We start from the raw sequence: 22,037 nt of genomic DNA, 5'->3' as shown, positions 1-22,037 counted from the left end.
TGAAAATGCCCAGGTAGTATAATTTAGTACCGTGACCTACCTAGGCAGAGCGCTTCCTAGGCTGTTGTCTGTCCAAATGGCTCTGTCTAGGTACCTACATATGTAGCTCAGGCTTTGCCCGTACCTAGTAGTAGTTGTAGTATTCTGAGAATTGAAGTTTTTCATTTGAAAATTTATATATACTGAGATGTTCCTAGATGAACTCTCCGTCTAGCAGTAAGTTGCTAAGAAAAAGCCAGGAGCGCAAAGGGTATCGCCCGCAATTCTTCCGATGATATTCCGAAATAGCATGCGCCCTGCAATCCGAAACGTAGACGTCGTAGCTGGGAGCCGAGCAAACAGAACCAAGCCCTTTTTGGATCGGCGTTTTTATGTTTCGTTTCCGCGATCGAAACGACTGAGGACCTCTGGTGGAACTGTGGGAATGTATTTGCGTGCTCGCTCACGGTTGGTGCCGCCAAGGCCAGCTCCGTAGGAGATGAGCATGTCCGTGCTGGTCGGTAGAGAGAAGGGGAGAAAAAGGGTTGGGTCGAGGAAAACACTCTCCTTGCCTGGACGGTCATCCCTGTTTGGGATGACCATACTGGCTGGCCGAGAAGAGGTGCCGACAGATCCAGGTGATGCGAGGTTAGGGTCGGGCGTCGCCGGGGTTGATTGATGCGGTTCGTCTCTAGAAGGTGTCTGTGGACGATCTTGGGATACATCTGATGTGGGCGGACCTGCCGCCGTCTCTTTCGCCGCTTGAATGCGATGTTGTTCACGGAATAAAACCTCAGGGTCACGTTGCATATCGAGCAGAAATTTCATGGCCTGTTTCGTCAAGCCTTTCTCGCCCACTTCCGCTCTGTATGACTTCACAGCATGAATGAGTTGAAGTGGTATGAGTTGTTGTAGTTGAAGGAGAGTTGTCACTAGGGATTCGTGATCTTCGCCTAGTGAGGAAAAACACTGCAGCCATTGAAGTAGTTGGATGACTGGAGCCAGATGTTGGCGTGCAGCATCCACCGTGGTTTCCCCTGTAGCTGACATAGACCCGTTGTCGTAATGCTCCGGTTGGCGATTGTTGTTCCGAGCCCAATCTTCCAAAGCAGAGACATTCATGCGGATTTGCATAGCCTTTGTCCGTGCTAGGTACCGTCTTGTACTCATGATCCGGTTGAAGATCTCCGCACTAAGCCAGTAGAGAAGCTGAGAAAGAATTTGCGTGGTGATGACGGAGTGGACATCATATAGGTCAAGCACAAAAAGTGTCGATGATAGCAAGGAGGTGATATTGCGCGGAGAGATCTGCGCTCGGCGCCGTGGTGATGGGGGACGAAATCGTTTGTCTGCGGGCTCCGGAGCCTCAGATTTTTTCTTCCGGAAGAGCTTCCATTCATTCTGGAAAGCGATATCCTCCAGCCCAGGGATGGTTTCATGGTCCAGCATTGCCGCATCAAGGACTTTGTTCATACGTCGCTCTGCGTCACGAATGATAAGAACGAAGATTTCGTTAATCAGCTCTGCCAAATGAAGCTGGAACTGTACTGTTGCTTCTTGCAACTCGCCGTCTTTCTTGAGATAGTGGAGAAGAAGAGTTGCATTGGACAGCCAAAATGCCTGCATCGTCATATCCCACTGGTATCGCTCGACAACGTCATTGATCTTTTCCGTGGCCGATGTGAGCAGTGTCGCTAGAAGCTCAGGGCTTGCATGGTAATGCGCATAACGCGCACTCAAAAAGAGGAGATTTGCTGGCACGGGCTTTTGAGAAGGTGATCGCTGTGGTGCCATGTTGGTGATGATAATGTCCAAAATACGCTCCAGCTCGTGGTCTTGGAATACAAACATCTGATCATTTAAGCATCGATCCCACACAAATTCTTGCTGTTCTTCTTCGATATCCTCCTCGTCCGATGGCTTCCAAAAGTTAGTATTGGCTGTTGACAATTCGGATAGGACATACTCACTTCGAATTTCTCATCTAATCCGAGGCTAGACAAGTCCACCTCAAGATTGATAGCACTCTCCTCCATCATCATGCGGCGCTTCATCTCATTTTCTGCAATTTCCTCCTCGAATCTGCCGTGTGCTAGTCCAGCGTCATAAAAGTCGTCTTCAATGGTACCGGATCCGAAGCTATAGCCATTTTCATGTAGATACTCGGAGATCTCGCTGCCTGGTTGCGCAAAGTCGAAAGCCGTACCCCCCGAAGAAGACTTGATGTCCGGTGAAGCTCCATGATCAAGGAGAATTTTCGCGATCGTCTTGTGTCGATTGGTCATGGCCCACATCAAAGCACTCCACTGATTTCGGTCCTGCTGGTCGACAAAAGCGCCCGCGTCGAGAAGTGCTCCAACGACATCTTGGTGACCCTAGAATGAGATGTTAGTCCCGCCCTCGGTAGGCAGAGTATCCCATCCAGTTGAAGTAGAGGGTAGAGGCCATCCCCATCCCGGGGTTTTGTTCGCCCCAGATAACGCGGCAAGGGCTACTTACAAAGCAGCTGGCGTAGATCAAGGGCACTGTCCCTTCTTCATCCGGCATGTTTACATCGATATATGTTTTGGCGGATCCCTGGACGAGCTTACGCACGCGCTCCACGTCGCCGTTACTCGCGGCCATATTCAGACTCTTTTGCAGAATATCCCGCTTCTCCGCGACAGTGAATTTCTCGTCGGCCGCGATAGTCTCTTCGTCCGCTCCAAGGGAGTCGACTTCTCGATGAGCGGCCTGCGCAGCCAGCATCTCCATCAATCGAGCATCGCTATCTTCAATGTCGCGGTTCCGCAGCTCATGCTCCGAGTCGTGCATGTGATCATCGAGGGCGAGGCTAAAGCTCAAGGGTTTTGCGGCGACGGGGGTGGTGAGGAATTGCGATTGTCCTGCCAGGTAACGAGATCAAGTTAATATCGAGTGGAAAAGGGTCGGACGGGACGCAGTCCATTGGGCACATGCCGGCCCGGCCGAAAGGACGAGTTAGGAGGAGAGAGTTCTTACCTTGCCACGCATCATACATCTCTGTCTCCTGTTGATAGACAGGTACCGAACGGCGGTCGTCCAGCGACTTGGGCAGGTCTTCGGGGAGTTCTTTCGGGCTCTCTGAAGACGCGGGGCTATGGTTGTGACTGGGGTCGACCTCTTCTGAATCCCCGCGCGGTGACTCGGTCGTGTCCATCGTGGCGGGCCTACAGTCAAGGGTGCTGGAAGGTGGACATCCAAAGGGCAAAATATGTCTATGATGATCCCTGAGGGAATCGGCGCGAAAATGGAGGGCCCTCCTCGGTCGAAATTGGTGTTGTCGGGAGTGAGATGGGTTGGAACTGAAAAAGGTGGTCCGGCCCGTAGATCAACCGCCAATAAAGCCAGCTTGATGACGCACTTTGTCCTTACTTTAGATGAAACTAAACTACCCGATGGTTATACGGTGTCCCGGAAAATAGAATCGGTAATATTTAGGAAGATCTTCATTAAGCGAATTGTTGGCTTTAATAAAACAAATAGTTCTTCTTTTTGTGCCTGAGGGGCTGTTACAATGCATGGAATTCAGGCACCAACTATTAGCTGTACCTGAAGATAGATGAAAAAGAGCAAATAAATCGTATAGAATATCCTCCGGTCATGATATTTCCAAGTGACCAGCCAGCTTGTATGCAAACGCTCGCTTTAAACGCGCAAGTAATGTGTTAAAAAGAAAGAAGAAAAAATCAAAAACAATGCATGTATAGATACAGGATATATGGCAGGACGGGGTTCAAAATTCCGTAACGAAGGGGGGTATGAAGTATCCAATCATGAGAAAAGAAAAGAAAAGAAAAGAGAACATGTCATACAAGATCACTCAAGGCGCTTGCTGCGAGCTTGAACTTCTTCCTCGGACAAGGAAGCGATCCATAAACACCGCTCAATGATGCCTTGCACGGGCTCAAAGCGGTACTTAGTGCTGGCGTCGATCAAGCGAAGTAAGCTCTTGACGATACGGGCAGCAGTCCGGTAACGTTCAAAGTTAACCAGCAGTCCGCGCGAGCTGCTGTTGACTTGAGCAGGCTTTTGTGCATTATAGGTAAGATCATGTACATACAAGCCTATAGCAAACTCATTAGTAAACGTAAAAGGGAATATTGAAATAGTAGCCTTACCGATAAAAGGAATACAGCCTTCCTGGAGGTTGGCTGTCTCCATCTCGACTCGAAGATCGTGGAAATTGCGAACGGGCTGAATCAGACACTCCATATCCTTGAACAGGCGTTTGTCTTCCTGGGGAACCAATTCCCAGGTCTTTGATAACCGAGAGCAGTCGGATGAAGCCAAAGCGATGGCGATCTGGAGCATGGTGGCATAATTGCAGATGCGACGGGCATGAGCGGCGGTATGAATATACTTGATGATCGTCCGCGCCCGCTCATGGATGTCAACGGTCAGAACGATTTCAGATACAACCCATTTCACCATAAGGTTGAAGCGACCAACAACTAAATCAATGCCCTTACGTTCTTCTGCGGCGAGGAATTGTACCCAACTGAGGATGCAGGGCGAGCCACTGCCCCATCTCATATCAACCAAATCACGCCAGTCAACTTCGCTTAGGGCCGCCATCTCGACCAGAGTTAGCTGCTGGGCCAAGACTTGGGACTCGCAGGCAAGTACAAAAGGAACATGGCTAGGGACATTGCTCAGGCCAGGGTTGAGCGAGTTGAAAGCAGGGCGGTTCCTCTCAGAATTCGAGAGAACATCACTAGAAAACTGAGGAACATGTCTGGATATCTGGGTGGGTGTATCGCCTTCCCGACGTCGAGGGGAGGTGTCTGGCGTGAGGGGTTGAGCCTGGAAAAGTACCTTGTCCATTGGCGAGGTACAGGAGCCGAAGGAGCCAGGGTGTTGGATGGTCATGGGAGGCGAGGGTGGATGTGCCAATGGATGAGGCGGAATATCCAAGGTTGACGCTGTTAAGCTACGCGTATCGGCTGAGGAACGACCCTGCATGGCTTCACATGGATCAATCATATCGACAGATAGCTCAGAGGACAGGGCCGAAAGGCGCCTCGGTGTCTCCTGTCCGGCATTGAGATAAGTCGAGTCTGGGTTTGTCGCGCCGCGAGGAATCCGCCGCAGACTTTCTGTCTTCTGAATAATCTGAATTGAAGGATGGGAAGACGCAAGTTCGGAGGTATCTCTACTCGATATGAAACTTAAAGGAGCGCCGTGGACATCACGTCCGGCGGTCCTAATCGTAGGAGGCCGCTTCATCGATTCGTCGGACAACCCTCTTTCCAGAAGAGGAATCGAATTATATGATTCTTCGGAATCCGCTACAGAATCGGAGTAGGGCCGAGGCGGTGCTAATCGACCTTTGGTGGTAGAATATGCTGATTTGTCGGTTTGTCGTCTTTGAGAAACAGTGTCCCATCCAAATTCGTCCCTCGCCACGGGCAAATGATGTCGATGATTATGTCCACCCGTGCCTTCATTCGTCGCCGGGGGGGCTCCATTTACCCTCGAGCTTGAGTAAGGTTGATTCAATGCCTCCATCGTCATCGTCAGGGATTTCCGCAAAGCGGGCAATGGCCGCCTCAAACGAACGCCGGACATTGCGATTGGGTTTACCATGAACCAAAGAATAACGGGGATTTGGCGGAACAAGAGCAGTTGGTGGTCTTGACACGATCTCGTCTGTGGTGGTAGTGGTTGTTTCTGCCAGAGAGTTGTCATAAGAATGGCTGGAAATAAATGAGCCACGTCCCGAAGTTGGGTCAATATCGTCCACAAACTGCATCTGTCGCAAGTTGCCGCCGGGTCTTCTGCGAAGTGATGGGCCAAACTGTTTATCGGATGATTCTTGCACGATGCTCGAGCTTTCATTAGATCTGCCTGCATCGCTGCCCATTGATTGGCGATGCTTAGAAATCCCACTTTGGAAGGATGCATACTTCCGAAGACGGAGAGAGAGTGATTCTCTTTTTGTAGGCGGTGTTGTATGCTCCGTGTAGGATCTTCGTTGAGCTGAAATGACAGAAGGGCGACGGAGAGAAGAATCTTCGACCATAGCCGGGGAACCTTCACCGTTATAGACTACCGGAAGGAGATACTCTCCTTCCTTCGCAATCGACTCCGATTCTGAATTGACACTCGCGTCGGGAATTGAATGAGCCTTCTGGCCGGCATTACTGTAAACATCATGTCCCTGCACGGCCCCCGACATCGTAGGGAATTCGAATCCAGTGTCATCAACAATGACAATCGACCCACTTCCAGTAGTAATTCCGCTTTGTATGTTCGACCCCCCGGCTCTGGGTAGGTGAAGAGTAGAAGACTCACCCAAGTCTGGAGAGGACTGCTGAAACGTAATTTGAGGCCCAGGAGCACCAGCAGGGGATTGATCTGTTGGAATAGTATCCGCGTCCATGAGCAAGCGATACTGTTTGAGAGACTCCTCACAGAGGACGTCGAACCGCGCCGGTTGTCTCGGCACCGCAGCCATTTTCCTCTCACGGTAGAACTCAGATCCCAGAGAGATGTTATTTGGCATCGCAGAAGTTTTCCTCGGCTAGGCAACGAAATAGTCTCTGAAGGATTTGTCATTCGTGCCGAAACACTTTGCCCGCCGTTTCTTGTGTGGAGGGCACGTTTGATTGAACCAATGATGGTCCTCATTCCCGAATTCGATGCTCCTGTTTTGGGTCCTCCGTCCGGTGTACTTCTCCGGTCTGGGTTCGAATTCGACAACGGGGGAGCCAATGGAGGTGATTCCGGGGCCATCATAGCCATGTAGGATTCCACGGGTGGGTAAAGTGCCCCTCTGATGAAGCTGACAGGATCTAGTATTTCTTTGGGTCCTGTTCCTGTTGATCCTGCGTCCATACCGACCATGAGGACTTGATCGTTTCGCACTGAATCTGAGAAACTTGCACTTCGCTTGTGGCCATGTCCTTGGAATGGATGGCGCGAGATCATGGGTGATGATGGTAGCTGGTCATGATGAGATGTTGTTTTTGCAAGACCTAATTGAACGGGGCGTGGTCCTTTACCCTTTGAGTGGGAAAAGGAAAACCGTCTCGGAGATTTGGGAGGTAGTGAACAAGAGAGTGCTATCATGCTTTGCTCGCTTGTAGTGGAAAGGGGTATGCTCTGAGCAGTCGCAGCAGAATGGTTTCGATCATGCTGGACATAAATGGCAGTGTTGTCTAGAAGTTTTGGCTCCGTTTGAGAGACCACTCCTGGGGGATAAATATCTTGCTGTGGAGGTGCATCGCCACTGGGCATTTCGATATGAACGCTACCCGGCACAATGGGGCTATCGGGGTCATTATAGGTACGGGAATAGTCGGCAGCAGTCCAGTAGACTGAGCATTTGCCATTCCAACATCTTTTCAAATCAAGAAGAATTTTCAAGTCGCTCATACCGCCATTCTCACGAGACTTGACATCTTGGTACAAAACATTGATTGTTTCGCAGAAGTGAGTCCGGAGATCGTAGTTTGTGATGAAGTCATCGATGAAATAGTTCAAGATCCAGTGACGGAGAGCGGCAAAGGTACGGATACGAATAATCCTTCCATCCTCCTGCGGTCGATTGATAGCCCATTCCAAGCGGGCAAGAAGCAAGGCAAGAAGATGGCTAGGCGAGAGATAGCAGCGGAACGTTAGAAAAAAGTCTGAAACTAGCTCATAGTCCATGAATGATTCTGAAGAAATCTGGGCAATAATACGAGCAGGCGTAGCAGCACTGATATCTTTGGTGCCGGGGATATATCGCACAACGGTTTCGCCATCCATATCCGACACCAATGTTTCGTAAATTGAGGGCTCTACCGGTCCTTTCAATTCATACACCATTGAGTTCCTTGGCGCTGGAGAAGCCCGGCTAAGATCAATTGCCGCAGGCCCCGAGAACATAGAGACCGCGAAGGATGGCCGATAGCGTGAAAATGATTCTCTGCCATATGCACCGGATAGATGAGTCGGTAGCGGGTCCGCCATGCTACCCAACCAGGTTGAGTTCCGAAAATTATCGGACATTGAGGTTCGCGTATAGACGGAACTATGCAGTGCCGCACTGCCCTCTCTGTTAAAATGTGGCGACCCCAGTCGGTGATGGGTCACAGGAACCCCCAAAGCGGTGTTGGGGGTCTTTTCATCTGCAGATTTGGGCCGGTCATCAGATCTATCAATGACGATGCGCAGCTCCCCACGTTTCCCTGCTCCTGTCACGGATTGTTGCTCCGACAATGTCGAAAAAGATGTCGATTTCTGGAGGATGCGGCCAGTTGCCTCGGGATTGGTGTATTCGGTAAAGACCGACTTATTGTCCTCGTGTACATCTCCACGCGGGCGTAGTTCGGAGAGCTGCGAACTGGACCACCGCGATGGATCTTCTCGAACATGTGCGTGATGGGGCGGCTGGAGACGATCATTCGTCACTGAATCGATCGGGGTGAAAGGGACTGGCTGGGAGGGTTTCTGTTGGGGATTCGCAATCGGCCTAATTACGGGAGAAACATTGTTAGCTGACTGCAGCAGGTGTGTGACACGAGACCACGTCGCCGAGATTATCGATCGATCGTACCTGAGAAAGATCTTCCCATTCTGGCCGACACTGCCAACCGTAAAATGACCTGCTTTCCTCGGGGCCGGACGCGCCTCTAAAGGGCCCCGATGTGTTTGGGATCGTTGCAACGGGGTCTTTCGTATCAATTCATGGCTGTCTTTGGCTCGTAGGCCTGTCGTAACTGTCCGATCTCGGGCAATCTTCAGTTCTAAATTGCGCTTAATTATATTGCCGCTTTGTGCGACGGTATTGGCACGTCGTAATGTTGATATCGTCTTGGGGGTCCCTCCGCTGCGCGTTCGATACAAGGCGGGTAGTTCATCAACATGGACTCGAGGCTCGCCAGCCTTGCTTTTGGAATGAAACGGCGGGTCAATGCTCGCAGGCAATGGTTCCATCGGTTCCATTGCGGGCGGACGCGAGAGGCCTGGGCAACAGCTCTGCAGCGAACCGTTCAAGCCCCGTCGCGAAATGAAGAGGAGGTTCCAAGCTTAGAAACACGAATGCATCAGCAGCCTTGGAGCAGAACCCAAATTACGGCATGGAGGGTGTGAGAAGGTGATGGCGAGGACGAGAACGAAGATGAAGAAGAGAAGGTTAAGGCGATATTGACATGACGCAGGAAAGTGAAAGGGAGAGCGACAGCTCTGTTTTTGCCAAAGTGGAGTTGGGGAACGGTCCCGACGCGGTGGGACCAGTCATCAGTCGCCAGTCACCTCAGGCGAACGCTGGGTAAACCGTTCCTTCCCTCAGAGTCTATGACCCATGGTCCATGGTCGTGCCTTCCCACTTTGGAGAGTATCCGGAGTATATACTCCGTACTCCATAGTTACTCCGTACTCCGTTAGTTACTACTATCTAACTTCATCCTTTCCATCTTCTTACCTCACCCCCCTCCCATACCCTATTCTACATCCCATCAGCTGACGATCTCCAGTAACATGATTTCAGGTGATAGGTCATTGCCCCCACTTGTCCCTCGACCATTCGCCCCGGTGAAGCGGACCTCTTCCAGTCTTGGTTGGTCCATATTTCTGCCGCCGTTATCCCGTCTCCACTACGCGACGCTGGAACCCGCGAGCTGGTGAGCTGATGAATGGAGCTCTCAGCTCGCCCTGTCACTTGGATCCTGATTTCCGGTGCGCTTGTCTCATGCGGACCCGGGGCGATGGAAGGCGAGGGGAGGGGGTTCCACCTGTCCTCATCTGTGTCACTCCTTCGGATTTTCAAATTTCATATTTTAGATCGTTCAACTGAAGAAAGCCGTTGCTCGCTTCATTTTGCCCCCGGCTCCACGACCTGGCTCGGTCCGTGTGCTTTTGTTTGTTCTTTTAATTAACTAATTAATCCCGGTCGACGCTTCAATTCGCAATTTTGCGCCGCACACATGATCCACCGGGATCTCCCTTTTGACAATTCCCAGCGATCCCATCTCAAGTCGATCCCACCGACCCTCAGACCCCTGAGCCCCTCCATGATCTGCAGCGGAGGTTCGCTTTCGACGCGGGATCGCCTTTCTTGACTTGAGCTTTAACTCGATGCAGCACTAGATCTGACTGACCTGATGTGAGAGAAACTCGGCTCCCAACTCTCCATTACGACTCTGCAGATGATACCTCGGATGGCAGTACCACCTGCAGGCAAAAACAGATTTCATTTTCGAGTGTGAGGAGGGACAATGACTTCGGAAACCAAGTAATTCCTATTCAAGATCCCTGCGAAGGGATCGCTATTGATTGATGCTAATCGTAAAAATGGCACAAGGCGGTAAACTAAAAAAAAATTCCCCGAAATAGCCAGACAAAGGTCAAGTTAAAGAATGGTCAATTTGTACCATGTATGGTGTCACCAAAAATTAACTACCAGAGCTTGCAAACCGGTTTCTTCTCGGGACATTGGAATGCATCTTTGAACTCGCGAGAGTTGGCCATACTGAGGATGACCCGTGCTGACTTGGGCGCATGCGGGTCATTATAGATGGCTTGTTCTGCGGCCTCTTTGGTATTCTTGCCACACCACCAGTTGGCATAGGAAACAAAGAATAGCTGTTCCTTGCTGAAATTCGACAGGCCAGGGAGATGAAGATCAGGCTTGGCCTCGTCGTGCTTCTTCCAGGCGTGGAATGAGGCAGTGAGCCCACCAGCATCGGCAATGTTCTCACCTAGGGTCAAGCGTCCATTGACATGAAGAATCTTATTCCCTGGACCTTCCACAGTAAAGTCGGAATACTGGTCAACAAAACACTGGGCTCGCTTCTCGAATTCTTCGACGGTCTTATCGTCCCACCAGTCGGTGTAATTTCCGATCTCGTCGTAATGGCGACCGGTCGAGTCAAATGCTAGAGTCTATTAGACAAAAGATTGGCAGGTTTGTTATGATAAAGATACGTACCGTGCGAGAGCTCATGGCCGCTGACAGAGCCAAATGCACCATAGGCGAGATACAACGGGGCATTCGGTCCATAGAACGCTGGTGGCTGCATGATACCAGCGGGGAAAACAATCTCATTTCCAGGTGGGTTGTAGTAGGCATTGACCGTTGAGGCAGTCATATCCCATTCATCCCGGTTTGTTGGCTTGCCCAGCTTTGACCATTCACCGTGAAGCTCGAACTTGGAAGTGGCCAGTGCATTCTCAAAGTAAGTAGAGTTGGCCACCTCTAGGTCATGGTAGTATTTCTCAACATCTTGTGCATCCAGCACATTGGGGCTCTTGGTTGGAAACCCTATCTTCTGGACAATGTTCTCTACCTTCTTGATACCGAGCTTGCGAACCTCCGAAGACATCCAAGAAGTCTGGTCCAGTGTGAAAACAAATCGCTCCTTGATATCGGAAACGATCTGGTCGCCGAGCTTCTTGGATTCCTCGGAGAATGAGCTCAGGACGTAGAATCGGCTAAGGCTCCAGCCGAGACTTTCGTCGAGGTGATTGATGCACTTACGCCAGCGTTCTTCGGTGGCCTGCGGGTCTTTACCGGCCAACTCATTTTCAAACCGATGTATCGAGCTGACTTTGTCATCTTCAATGTAGCTAGCATATCGCTGGATGAGCTTCCATTGCAAAAAGAATGAAACAGTCTCCCGCGATGCATCATTCAAAATGTCAGACAAAGCTTTCATATATGTGGGTGAGCCAACAATCAAGCGGTCTCCCTTATATTCATGAGGGGCCAACTCTGTAATTATGTCGACAAAGGAGACCTCAGGAAGCAGCAATTCAGTCTCCTTGATGGTTCGTGGATTGTAGTACTTAGTCACATCCTCCTGTGTCTGAGTATCAGGAGTCACATTGGCAATCTTTTTTTCAAATGCGACGATGTTCTCGGCGATTTTGTCGTTGCCTCCAAATCCTTGGAGCACCTCCTTCAGAACATTGGTGTACTTGCTCACAATTTCTGTATTGTTGTAATACTCCAGTGCAGGAAGTCCAATCTTGCGCGGCGGTGACACAGAAATAATGACATTGTCAGGGTCCCGATCATCAGCCTATGGATCTCCAGATTAGATTACCCGGCTTTTTCGCGCAAGGCTTTTCGTGAAACTTACAGAAACGCCGGATGATACAAGTGCCTCAACTCCAGATTTCATCAGGAACAAGAGTGCACTGGTAAGATGATCTTGGGTTCCGGCGATCAATCCACTCTTGGAAGGATAGATGCTCTGCAGCCTGGCGAGCAGGTCATCTAGGGGCTTGCTGCCGCGTTGTTTGATCACAGATTCGTCCAAGCAGGCGTCGTAGGCAGCTTTAATCTTCTCAAAGTTGTTGACATCAGCCGAATCTCGAGCTTTGGACTGCTCCAAAACATGTCGAAGGGTGGTTTCGGCATTTTCCTCCATAATTGTCCCAGCGAAAATGGAACCCTGGTCAGCACGCATGTCATGGCGCTCTCTCCATCCACCGCAGACATATTGGTCGAAATCAGTGCAGGGGTCGATCTCATTGTACTTAGGGTCGAGGTTATAGAGGATCTCTGACGCGGCGTGGATACATTCCGGGGTTTGGCAGACGGCTGGTGGGGATTGTGGACGCGGGGTGGGGTCCTCAACAGACTCCGATGTCTTTCCTGGTAGTTGGAACCATAATCAGATTCATTCGACTTTACTCTGATCAAACACGAAAATAGGCATGATACATACCGTGGAAAAATCCAACAACCATGTAGATCAAGAGCCCAACCCAGCAGATTGTCACCCCACTCTTCAACAGATCTCGCAAGGGGTGGGCTCTCGGACTCTCACGACGACCGCTTGAAATGGATGTATCATTGAAATACGCAGCTTGTTCTTCATCATTGAAAAGTTCCTGCTTCTCCTCAAGCTGGATCTCGTCCTGATAGATCCTTCCAGGCTGCTCGATCTTGCTGGGGAGCTATCAGCACTAGCTACGCTTGATCAGGCGGCATTGACTTGACTAACCTGCCAAGTGGCTGCGCCATAGTGATAATTTCTGGCAACAAACCAGCTTCGGTGTGTAAGTGGTGAAATCTTGAGCTTTTCGGCTGTGTTGGACAAGCAAAGAGACGACTCCGCACGGGGATTTGGGGAAAGCTGAGACAGTCATCACATGCCCAATATGCTGAGTCATGCACATTGCATCATATCCAAATCAGGCAAGTGAGGTTGCACGAACTAGTCAAAACTAATGCAGCAGCAGCATCAAGCGATGCAGAGACATCTCAGGGAATATCGCATATTATGATTCTTCCAAGGTTTCTTTCGTTTTTCCATGTATGTAAGACGGCATGCTGCATGATCTTGGATCATCTATTGTTCAAGGTCCGCTCAGTGTTCGGATAGTATATGGCTCAAACACTTCAGGATGGTCATAGTGTTAGTATATAGACGTTTGAGTATGGTGGTACGTTGAAAGTATCCTTAAAATCTACTATCTAGGTAGCTTTAGAGTAGTAATCTAATCACAACTTCTTCCAAGAGGTAGTACACATCAAAATTGTCTTAAGACTCAGATTGCTACTCAGATATCAATACATCTAATTTTATAGTTGCCCAGGTGGATCACTGTATATACGATAAATTCCAGTCTCTTTTACACCCATTTATATGAGCCGCAAAGCGGTAACCTCTACGCCGGGTCCTCTACAGAGGGGATAAAGAACTTGGTCTGCATAGTAAGTCTTTCGCACGGGAGGAAACAACGATACGTAGGTATCGCCATTTTGACAGTCGATCAATGAATGATGTGACCGGACTTCCAAGGTTTCTATCCTTCCAGCACAGTACTAGCACCACTAGTAAGACAGACAAAGTCGCTAATAGACCTTCTATCACCCTCAAAAGAGCAATTCAGGCTCTAACGCACATCACTCGAAATGTGATACCCGATCGATGGCTCTCTCAACGAGATCTTGAGCAGCCAAGCTTCACTTATTGTCGGTCGGGCATTCTAGCGCATAGCACACCATGCATTTCAAGCCTGGTATAGTGAATATAATTCAAAATCAACTTCATAATTCGTATACAGATGTCATTTGTTTAGTATCAAAAGATTCCCTCTAAGTGGGCCGGTGCAGTCGCAACTTGAAGGTTATATCCCTCAGACTTTTATCCTTGAGCCCGATAATGACAACATTCGCGTACAACAATCTTTGGCCCCCTGAATTGAGGCGATTGACAAGCAATGGAACAGCCAGCGTTATTGATCAATTCATGTTTTATTCCCTATATGCTCAAAGCTGAACAAAGCGATTCTGTGATATTTTACGGAGTCACTCGAGTGATTCGGTGAATTATCGCGTAACGAAGTTTGGAATTTAGATTCTAAATGAGCCCTGGTCCTCTAAAACTGACTGGTAAATTGTGTAGTAGTTCGCTAAAAGCCGTAAACGCCGAACCCCAGATGCCAGAGTGGAATTTAACGTGGACACCAAAACGTAGTGGAGTCTGTAATCAACTTACATTATTCCGAAAGGATTGCCGGGACTCGGAAGAATATACTATCAGGTGTCAGCCCTGGAGTCCATATCGATAGTCAGTGTGCATTGCGTCAAGATTCGACCAAGCAAAGATACTACTAGTAACTGTCTTGCCTAAAGATAGTAACAAAGGCGCGCCCCGGGGGCCAGGAACAAAAGCACCAGGCGTGAATAAGAAAGCATAAAAGATTGGACGCTCTTGCAAGGTCATTCGTTATTCAAAGAACCTGGTACCTGTGCACCGGAGCAAATCCCGAAAAGCCGGGCCTAGCTCTGGGTGGCGGCACCCCTGAAGGATATGATCTGGCCTGCTGTCAAATGCTGATCGACAGCGGTTAATTTGCCCTGTTCCACTAGTCACCGTTTTGGGACCGTTTGCCCGTTGGACCATGCTCCAATCCCTATTCAAACCGCCACCTTCCCTGGTCGGAAAAAACCCTGGACAAAATAAGTTTTATTCTAGCGGTGTGGCGGCTGTTGCTTCCGGTAAGTTACTTTGTTCTCCTGAGAAGTCGTCTGTGTATTAAGTTAGATTTGGCTGATCAAAGGCATCAAATTCCGCATTACGCATCAATTGACGCAGTGGGACTGATTAGGCGAAGTTAGAGGTTCCCCAGGGTGGCGATCGACATTAAAATGAAGGATTGCATGACGGGCTAGGTATCATGGCTGGTTAGTTAGCTTACCAACTGCCATCGTCTTCAAGGTTGAAGGAGGATACATCATATCTACCAGGTTTGACAATTGATAGGTCCTTTACCTCGTGTCCTATTTTGGAAGGTTAAGCTTATAATAAGTTTCGTTTTTGTTTGATCGTAGTAAATGTTAATTCAAGGTCTATACTATATCTTTGGAGTTACTTAAGGGAGACATCCATATCGAAAGGTGTCATGGTTCAACCCCGCGTTCCATGTTTCAGCCATACTACCTAGGCAGTGACGGTTCGCCCAATTTGATTTCTGACCCGGTACCTAGGTAACTTGTAGTTAAACCCCGTAGTATCGATGCCCAATCACCTGATTCTAACCAAGTACTCGGAGAAATTTTGCTCGCCAATCGGCCATCTGAGATCAAAGTCAGCCAATCCCTCCGATAGGCACATCTGGTCTCCACATTATAGTTTACAAAGGATCACCCCTGCCTTAGTACTCCGTAGGAAGACGGCGTATTTCAATATCTTGCAAGCATTTTTTTTTTCATAAAACCGGAAATGACCAACCGAAGAGGGGCCACGAGCCTCGAGGGCGGGACGTGCGGGCCACATGGTAAAAGACTCATGGTATTGTGGGGTGCAGATACGGGTTACAGTTACAGCACGATCGAGCCCGAGAAAAAAAAATAGAACAGCGCTCCACTTGGCCACTGGGTCCCTTGAGCACATGGCTCTGTGTTTGTGTTTCCCGAGTACAAACGGATACAAGAAGGGACTCGGATCTTCTTTGGAACCGAGAGCTAGCTTGTATGGTGTACAAATCAAATACCCAACGATGGCGACCCTCAGGGAGACATTTGTGGTGTGGAGTTGCTGTCTATGACATGCTCCACCAACGTATTGACGAACTTTACTCGCCCATAGTACTCGATGGATCACGTCTGGTAGCTGGGGCCGTCTTCAAAATGAAATGTTGGGTAGTCGGGCAAAAGACTCTCCGTTACGGGGTCTCTGGCCCATTTCTTTGGGGCTTTCTAGTGTGCAGCAGAAATCGTACGGTGTTCTCTGTCCTCCGTTGGGAGATCAGATTAAGATACTCAGCCGCTGGAACCTCAGCAGTAAGTGTACTAGCTTACGAATACATCAGTGGGATAAATGGGGAATATTTTTGGGTTCTTCTACATCCATAGTCCGCACTACACCAGGGGTATGTAGTACTCCGTAAATACATAACTCCAGGAGATCGGCCATGACGAAGGACAGATTGGTGGCCGGAGCAGATACCTTTCTGTGTGGGGAGCTAGACGCAAGACGGATAGGAGTCAAGATGGTCAAAGCATGTGGGCTAAGCGGCGCGCAGGGACAGGATTCCACCGACGTTTCAGAAAAATCCTTGCGTTTGGTGATACGCACCGCCCGCGCGGTTTCAGCGAATTCATGCCGATCGCTGCAGCACGCATACCGCATGGCGGCTTGGCGCGCAGCGAAGAACAAGAACCATCGAAAATTCCCCACTGTGCCCGTCCCTGACCCGGTTGCTCTCGGAAGGGCAAGTGTGGACTAGTGATGTGCACAGGGGAGATTGGACTTGGATGTTGACGATTACAGGTGTAGCACTCTGTAATCGGGACTCGGTACTCCATACTCTGCACTCTGTATGTACAGGGCTAGATGCAAGGAGTCTGAGCTCAATAGCGACGAATAATGCAATTGCTCGCAAAGTGCGATAGTGTTCTGATTGGCTCCATTGCAAGGGACGCTCCGAGGCGACTTCAATAGCGCCGGAGGTAGGTCAGTCAGATCCTCAGCCCCTGCGTCAAGCGACCGAGGGCCACGATTTAGAGAAATTCGAGAATCCTTCGTTGCGCGTGGGAGGCTGTGTGGTATGGTATGTGAGTAAGTGATGTAACCACGTAGTACTCCGTATGTATAGCATACTTATGTATGTATGTATGTATGTATGTATGTACCTATGTCGACATTTGTGAGGATCAGGGTTCTCCATCCAGGTGCAGGTGCAGGAGCTTGATGGGCCCAAGCAAAAAAGAGGGCGGAATGTCCACCGTTCGAGGGCATTGTTCCGTATGGAGCTTGGCCTGTGTCCTTTTTGTAGATGTATTTATTTCGGCAAATCAAAACAGGGGGGTGTTGGACCCATTTCCCTGGTGGATCTGCTTAGTGTTGTCTGTATGTACGGAGTACTGTACCACCTCTCGACAGGAAGAGAGACTCGGACCAAATGGTACCTAGGTAGAAAATGTAGATAATTTGAGTGGGAAAAAAGTACCACTTGTAAGCCACATTCCAAGCCAGAGTCATTAAAGCATTTGAATATTTATTTGGAGGGGGGGGGGGGGAAAAAATAGAGTCGAGTACTCCGTAAAGGTAAGAGAATGCAAACTATCCTCCGCATCGAAGCCAACGATAAACCCCCATCGCGCGACACTTACGGTCTAGTCATCTCCTCCCCGCTTGTGGACTCTCCCTTCTCTCTCTCTCGTGGGACGGCAGAGATGTACTACCGGTTTCGCTGATGCTTCCTCTGTTACCTCCCCTTTCTCTCTTCCTTTCCCCAATTCGCATTCACATTCGCCCTTTCCTTCTCGTTCGTGAGACTCTTTCGCTCGGTGATCCGATCGCATCCTCTTCTTGCCAGTTGGATTTGCCCCCTTCGTCCTTTCTTTCGTTAAACGACACCCGGGCCACCAGGAAGAGTAGATCCCGAGACGACCGATTCACTACTGTTGGCATTTCATTTACATGACCCCCGCGACTCGAAAGTCTGGGCCTCTCCCACATCCCAAAGTCACGCCCGCAAGCGCGCGGATTTAACCTCGACCGTAACCTTTTACTCCCTTCACCCCTCCCTCCCCCTTCGAATCGATCTACGAACCGACGTCGCACTTGCCACGTTAACGGACTCGGTGCTCCTAAGCTCGCCTCGGAGGATAATTTCGCCCAATTGCAAATTCGGCGGCGCAATTTACAACACAACCGTGCCTAGGGTGTGGGGACGAACCGATCGAAGCTCCCACGATCGCCCAGACTACTCGACTCGGCTCGACCTCACAACCGTTGATTTGCTGTCTCAGCCTGGTTTTAAGCTCGGACAAGGGTCTACTATCCGTTTGGTATGGCAACCCCCTTTATGTCTCCTAGTGCAATGGCCGTAATATCGAGCCTGGCCGGGTCCTAATGTCTCTGAGTGCGAGCTGCGGCCGCGCATTCCCGTCGCATCCCTGATTCAGATCGACTCGACCCAGCGCCGTCATGACCTCCTGCTCAACAAACTCTTCATGTTCTTAAGCGTTCTTGATAATCGTGATACTAACCGAACCATTGTGATTTAGTTCTTGGATCATGGGCTGTATAAATTCTAAGCCGGCGGAGTCGGATCGAGAGGCCTTCCAGCAAAATGCTCGCATTGACCGGACCCTCAAGAATGACAAGAAGACGATGGATCGTACGATCAAGATATTGCTACTAGGTACGTGATATCCGGCCATGGATAATCTGTGCTGCATGGCAAAAGCGGTATCGCTGACTAGTGAACCAGGTGCTGGAGAGTCTGGAAAGTCGACCATTATCAAACAAATGCGCATCATTCACAGCCGAGGCTTCCCGGAAGAGGAGCGTCACCAAACACGAGCCGTCATCTACTCCAATATTGTAATTGCATTTAAGGTCCTTTTGGATATCATGAATTCCGAAAACATCAAGTTTGAAGACGATGACACTAAGGTACATCCCACGTACCCTATTCAATTTTTTGATACAATGTGCTCACAACTTTTGATAGTCATTGGCGGATATACTGGATAGCACAGAAGCGGATGTAGGATCAGATGAGGCATTCTCTAATCTGAAGATTCGAGATGCTATGAGAGGAATGTGGAAAGATTCTGGAGTCCAGAAAGCCGTTGCACGTGGACATGAATTTGCGCTACATGACAACTTGGTCTAGTAAGTTTTCTCACAAGTGTCCACCACAACGGAGACATACTAATAAAACCCCCCTAGCTTCTATGAGTCCTTGGATCGAATCTTCACACCCGGATGGCTTCCCGACAATCAAGATATGCTGCAAGCACGACTTCGGACAACCGGAATTACAGAAACATTGTTTGAACTTGGACAGATGAACTTCCGCATGATGGACGTGGGCGGACAGCGTTCTGAGCGGAAGAAATGGATCCATTGCTTTGAAGGCGTTCAGTGTCTTCTTTTCATGGTGGCTCTTTCTGGTTACGACCAATGTCTAGTCGAGGACCAAAATGCTGTATGTCATACCTTTCCTGAGCCTCATTTACCTACCGCAGTTGCTAATTCTCCCCTGCAGAACCAAATGCACGAAGCCATGATGCTGTTTGAGTCACTTGTCAATGGCGAGTGGTTCAAACGCAAGCCCATCATTCTTTTCTTGAACAAAATGGATCTGTTCAAAGACAAACTAGACATCTCCTCGATCTCAAAACATTTCCCTGACTACACAGGCCCCGACACCGACTTCGAGGCCGCCTACCGGTACTTTTCTGAACGATTCCGCGGTATCAACCGAATTCCTGATCGTGAGATCTACATCCATAAAACCAACGCTACCGATACGCAGCTGTTGAAGGTCACCATGGACTCTGTCCAGGATATGATCATTCAGAAGAACCTCCACACTCTCATACTATAAGGCCCCAAGATCCACGCCCTCGGTCGCCTTCATGATAACGCCATTGTTTGCCACGAAGTCGATTCCTTCCTTCCTTTCAGTCGAGCTTTCTAGCCTACCCTTTTCTGTGTTGCATTCCCCGGCGGCTTCATTTGTCATTCTGTCCCCGGCAATCTTGTCATACCACATCTTTCTTTTTCCATTATTTACTTTCACGAGGCGTCTTGATAGAGGAGTAGCTGGCTTTCTGCTATATCCTTGGGTCTATTACGTTGCATCCAAAAGCCCATTCGATTTCGTTAGCTCATGCCACGCTTCGATTTCCAGCGACGGTACTATTTTTTTTCTTTCTCTCTGTACTCGACCCCGCAGGATGATACCATTTGTTTTATCTCTGCGGATTTGTTTTATCTAATGATGCGTCTGTATCACTACATTATTCTTCCACCTTTCTTTATCTTGGAATGCCCCATCAAGTCTACACTTGTATCTCCTTGGTATGGTTGGCTTGGTGATCTACTGTACTACACACTTTACGCTCTCCTACTCTAGTTCGCTGAATTAATCTATCATACCGCTGCACATAGCTGTAATGGTCTTTTTTCCCAACATGGATTTGCTACTGAATCTCGTTCATGACAATCAATATTATCATTATTGTCTCTTCTGACATGACCAAGGTGAGGAGATGCTAAATCAAGCGTTCCAGCCGCACGTGGTGCGTTGGTGCCTCAGGTGTCAATATTATGTAAGATCCGCATGATCAGAGACGCCGACTTCCGACCCGACGATTTCGCCTCCGGTTCAGACTCACCGTCACCGTCTTCCCAGTTACTGGGTCTCACGTCAACCATGTTGTCGACATCATTAAGCCGGGCTGCCTGGGCGCCTTTGTCTGGCATAGCTCGTTCCACCCAAACTGTGCCCTCAGCCGGCCTCCTTGGTGCCACCCGCCGAGTACACCAGCGCCGCTACTCTTCGTCTTCCTCCAAACCTCCAGTTCCGCCCAGCGATGGGCCTCGGCGCATGGACACCTCCGCTCCGGCGAAAAATGTGAACTCTTCGGGTGAGAAGAGTAAGGTCTCTCGCCGCCGTGGAAAGGAAAATGGCGGTCGCAACGTCTCGAAGAACGGTCAGCAGGATGCGGCATTTTCGAACCTTCCGAGCGTTCCTTCAACACAGCACAGACAGCCACACGGTATGTCCCTTGAGCATGTCCCTTGAGCAAAACGAATAGTCACCATGTCCATACTCACTCTTATTTTCCTACAGATGTCCACGTCGCTTCGTTCTTCTCTATCCATCGGCCCATCTCCGTGACCACCACGGTTCCTCCGACCTCGTCTTCCGAAGCTTTCGATGCTCTCTTTTCTACAAAGAAGTTCATGAAGAATGAACCGGAGGACGTCATCTTCACTCTTTCCAACACCGCCCAGTCGATGGAGAGCATGGCACACGGTATGGAATCGGAGGACCAATTCGGCCAGCTCCAGCGCAGCTTCGCAAGCGATGCCGATGGTGAGCTCCGTATGCTCGACGGCCAGGAGTCCAAGATGACCGTCGAGGAATACACTCGTCGTCTTCGCCCATTCCACCCACCCCCACCCCCGGTCCCTATGGATATGAACGCCAACGCCGAGTCTACGGCGGCCTTTGAAGCAGAGAACCAGGAGGAATTCTCTACATACTCGACTGTTCTGACCATTCGCGAGTCCCGCCATGCTGACGGCCGCAAGACATACGAGGCATCCACTGGTCCTTTCGTCCGGGGTGACATGGAGGCACCTGCTGGTGAACAAGAAGGTCTCACTATCGATGCACCGAGCGACACCGCCGGCATGACCTATGTCGAGCGCCTTCGCCACAACAGCTCCATGCACGCCATCAGCACTAAGCGCCGCCGCAAGGTCAAGATGAAGAAGCACAAGTTCAAGAAGCTGATGCGGAGGACGCGCACCCTTAGACGCAAGCTTGACAAGGCTTAGACTCGCCCTCGGTCACTTTTCTACTTCTCTGCTTTCCTAATTCTCCTGTATGGGTCTCTTTGATGCATATCTGGCTTGCGTCTTGCATCTTTGGGTTGAGGTGTAGTATTGTCTTATTCGCCCAAGGCATATATCCTGCTTTTTGTATTACTTCGTACATTGCACTTTTTCTTTTCTCTCTCTCTATTTCTCTTCTGAGTTCTTGTTCGTTTCCTCTCCTCTTCCACCCTACATACTCTATCCAAATATCCAATCGTCGCCCCATCTCTGGTTTTTGGCCTTTTC

The 22,037-nt window shown here is 49.6% G+C and overlaps 6 protein-coding genes across 6 annotated transcripts; 3 read left to right on the top strand and 3 right to left on the bottom strand.

The window, feature by feature from the left end:
* Positions 1–369: 369 nt before the first annotated feature.
* On the bottom strand, positions 370–3,157 carry N7533_007385 (uncharacterized protein; the record flags this gene model as incomplete). Its single annotated transcript, XM_057104035.1, has 4 exons — positions 370–1,899; positions 1,950–2,354; positions 2,479–2,864; positions 2,980–3,157. 4 exons carry the CDS (start codon positions 3,155–3,157, stop codon positions 370–372), a joined length of 2,499 nt encoding a protein of 832 aa, XP_056958992.1.
* A 659-nt stretch (positions 3,158–3,816) lies between these two features.
* On the bottom strand, positions 3,817–8,931 carry N7533_007384 (mitotic regulator LTE1; the record flags this gene model as incomplete). The annotated part of the gene is made up of 5 exons (XM_057104034.1): positions 3,817–4,064; positions 4,119–5,441; positions 5,473–6,409; positions 6,469–8,458; positions 8,543–8,931. 5 exons carry the CDS (start codon positions 8,929–8,931, stop codon positions 3,817–3,819), a joined length of 4,887 nt encoding a protein of 1,628 aa, XP_056958991.1.
* A 1,452-nt stretch (positions 8,932–10,383) lies between these two features.
* On the bottom strand, positions 10,384–12,681 carry N7533_007383 (M13 family metallopeptidase; the record flags this gene model as incomplete). The annotated part of the gene is made up of 4 exons (XM_057104033.1): positions 10,384–10,862; positions 10,916–12,008; positions 12,069–12,586; positions 12,660–12,681. 4 exons carry the CDS (start codon positions 12,679–12,681, stop codon positions 10,384–10,386), a joined length of 2,112 nt encoding a protein of 703 aa, XP_056958990.1.
* Positions 12,682–16,434: 3,753 nt separating this feature from the next.
* N7533_007382 (uncharacterized protein) lies at positions 16,435–16,671 on the top strand (the record flags this gene model as incomplete). Its single annotated transcript, XM_057104032.1, has 1 exon — positions 16,435–16,671. One exon carries the CDS (start codon positions 16,435–16,437, stop codon positions 16,669–16,671), a length of 237 nt encoding a protein of 78 aa, XP_056958989.1.
* Positions 16,672–18,467: 1,796 nt separating this feature from the next.
* Positions 18,468–19,788, top strand: N7533_007381 (guanine nucleotide-binding protein subunit alpha; the record flags this gene model as incomplete). The annotated part of the gene is made up of 5 exons (XM_057104031.1): positions 18,468–18,594; positions 18,664–18,848; positions 18,907–19,070; positions 19,128–19,386; positions 19,447–19,788. The coding sequence occupies 5 exons, from the start codon at positions 18,468–18,470 to the stop codon at positions 19,786–19,788; spliced, it is 1,077 nt and encodes a 358-aa protein (XP_056958988.1).
* A 738-nt stretch (positions 19,789–20,526) lies between these two features.
* On the top strand, positions 20,527–21,752 carry N7533_007380 (mitochondrial 37S ribosomal protein mS38; the record flags this gene model as incomplete). Its single annotated transcript, XM_057104030.1, has 2 exons — positions 20,527–20,965; positions 21,040–21,752. 2 exons carry the CDS (start codon positions 20,527–20,529, stop codon positions 21,750–21,752), a joined length of 1,152 nt encoding a protein of 383 aa, XP_056958987.1.
* Between the last annotated feature and the right edge of the window lie 285 nt (positions 21,753–22,037).

Source organism: Penicillium manginii (assembly GCF_028828005.1).
Source record: "Penicillium manginii strain IBT 31320 chromosome Unknown utg000005l:1.0-5665137.0:1.0-5668048.0, whole genome shotgun sequence".
Lineage (NCBI taxonomy): Eukaryota > Fungi > Ascomycota > Eurotiomycetes > Eurotiales > Aspergillaceae > Penicillium > Penicillium manginii.
Note: the sequence above shows the minus strand (reverse complement) of the source record. Positions and strands in the feature narration are given on the sequence as shown.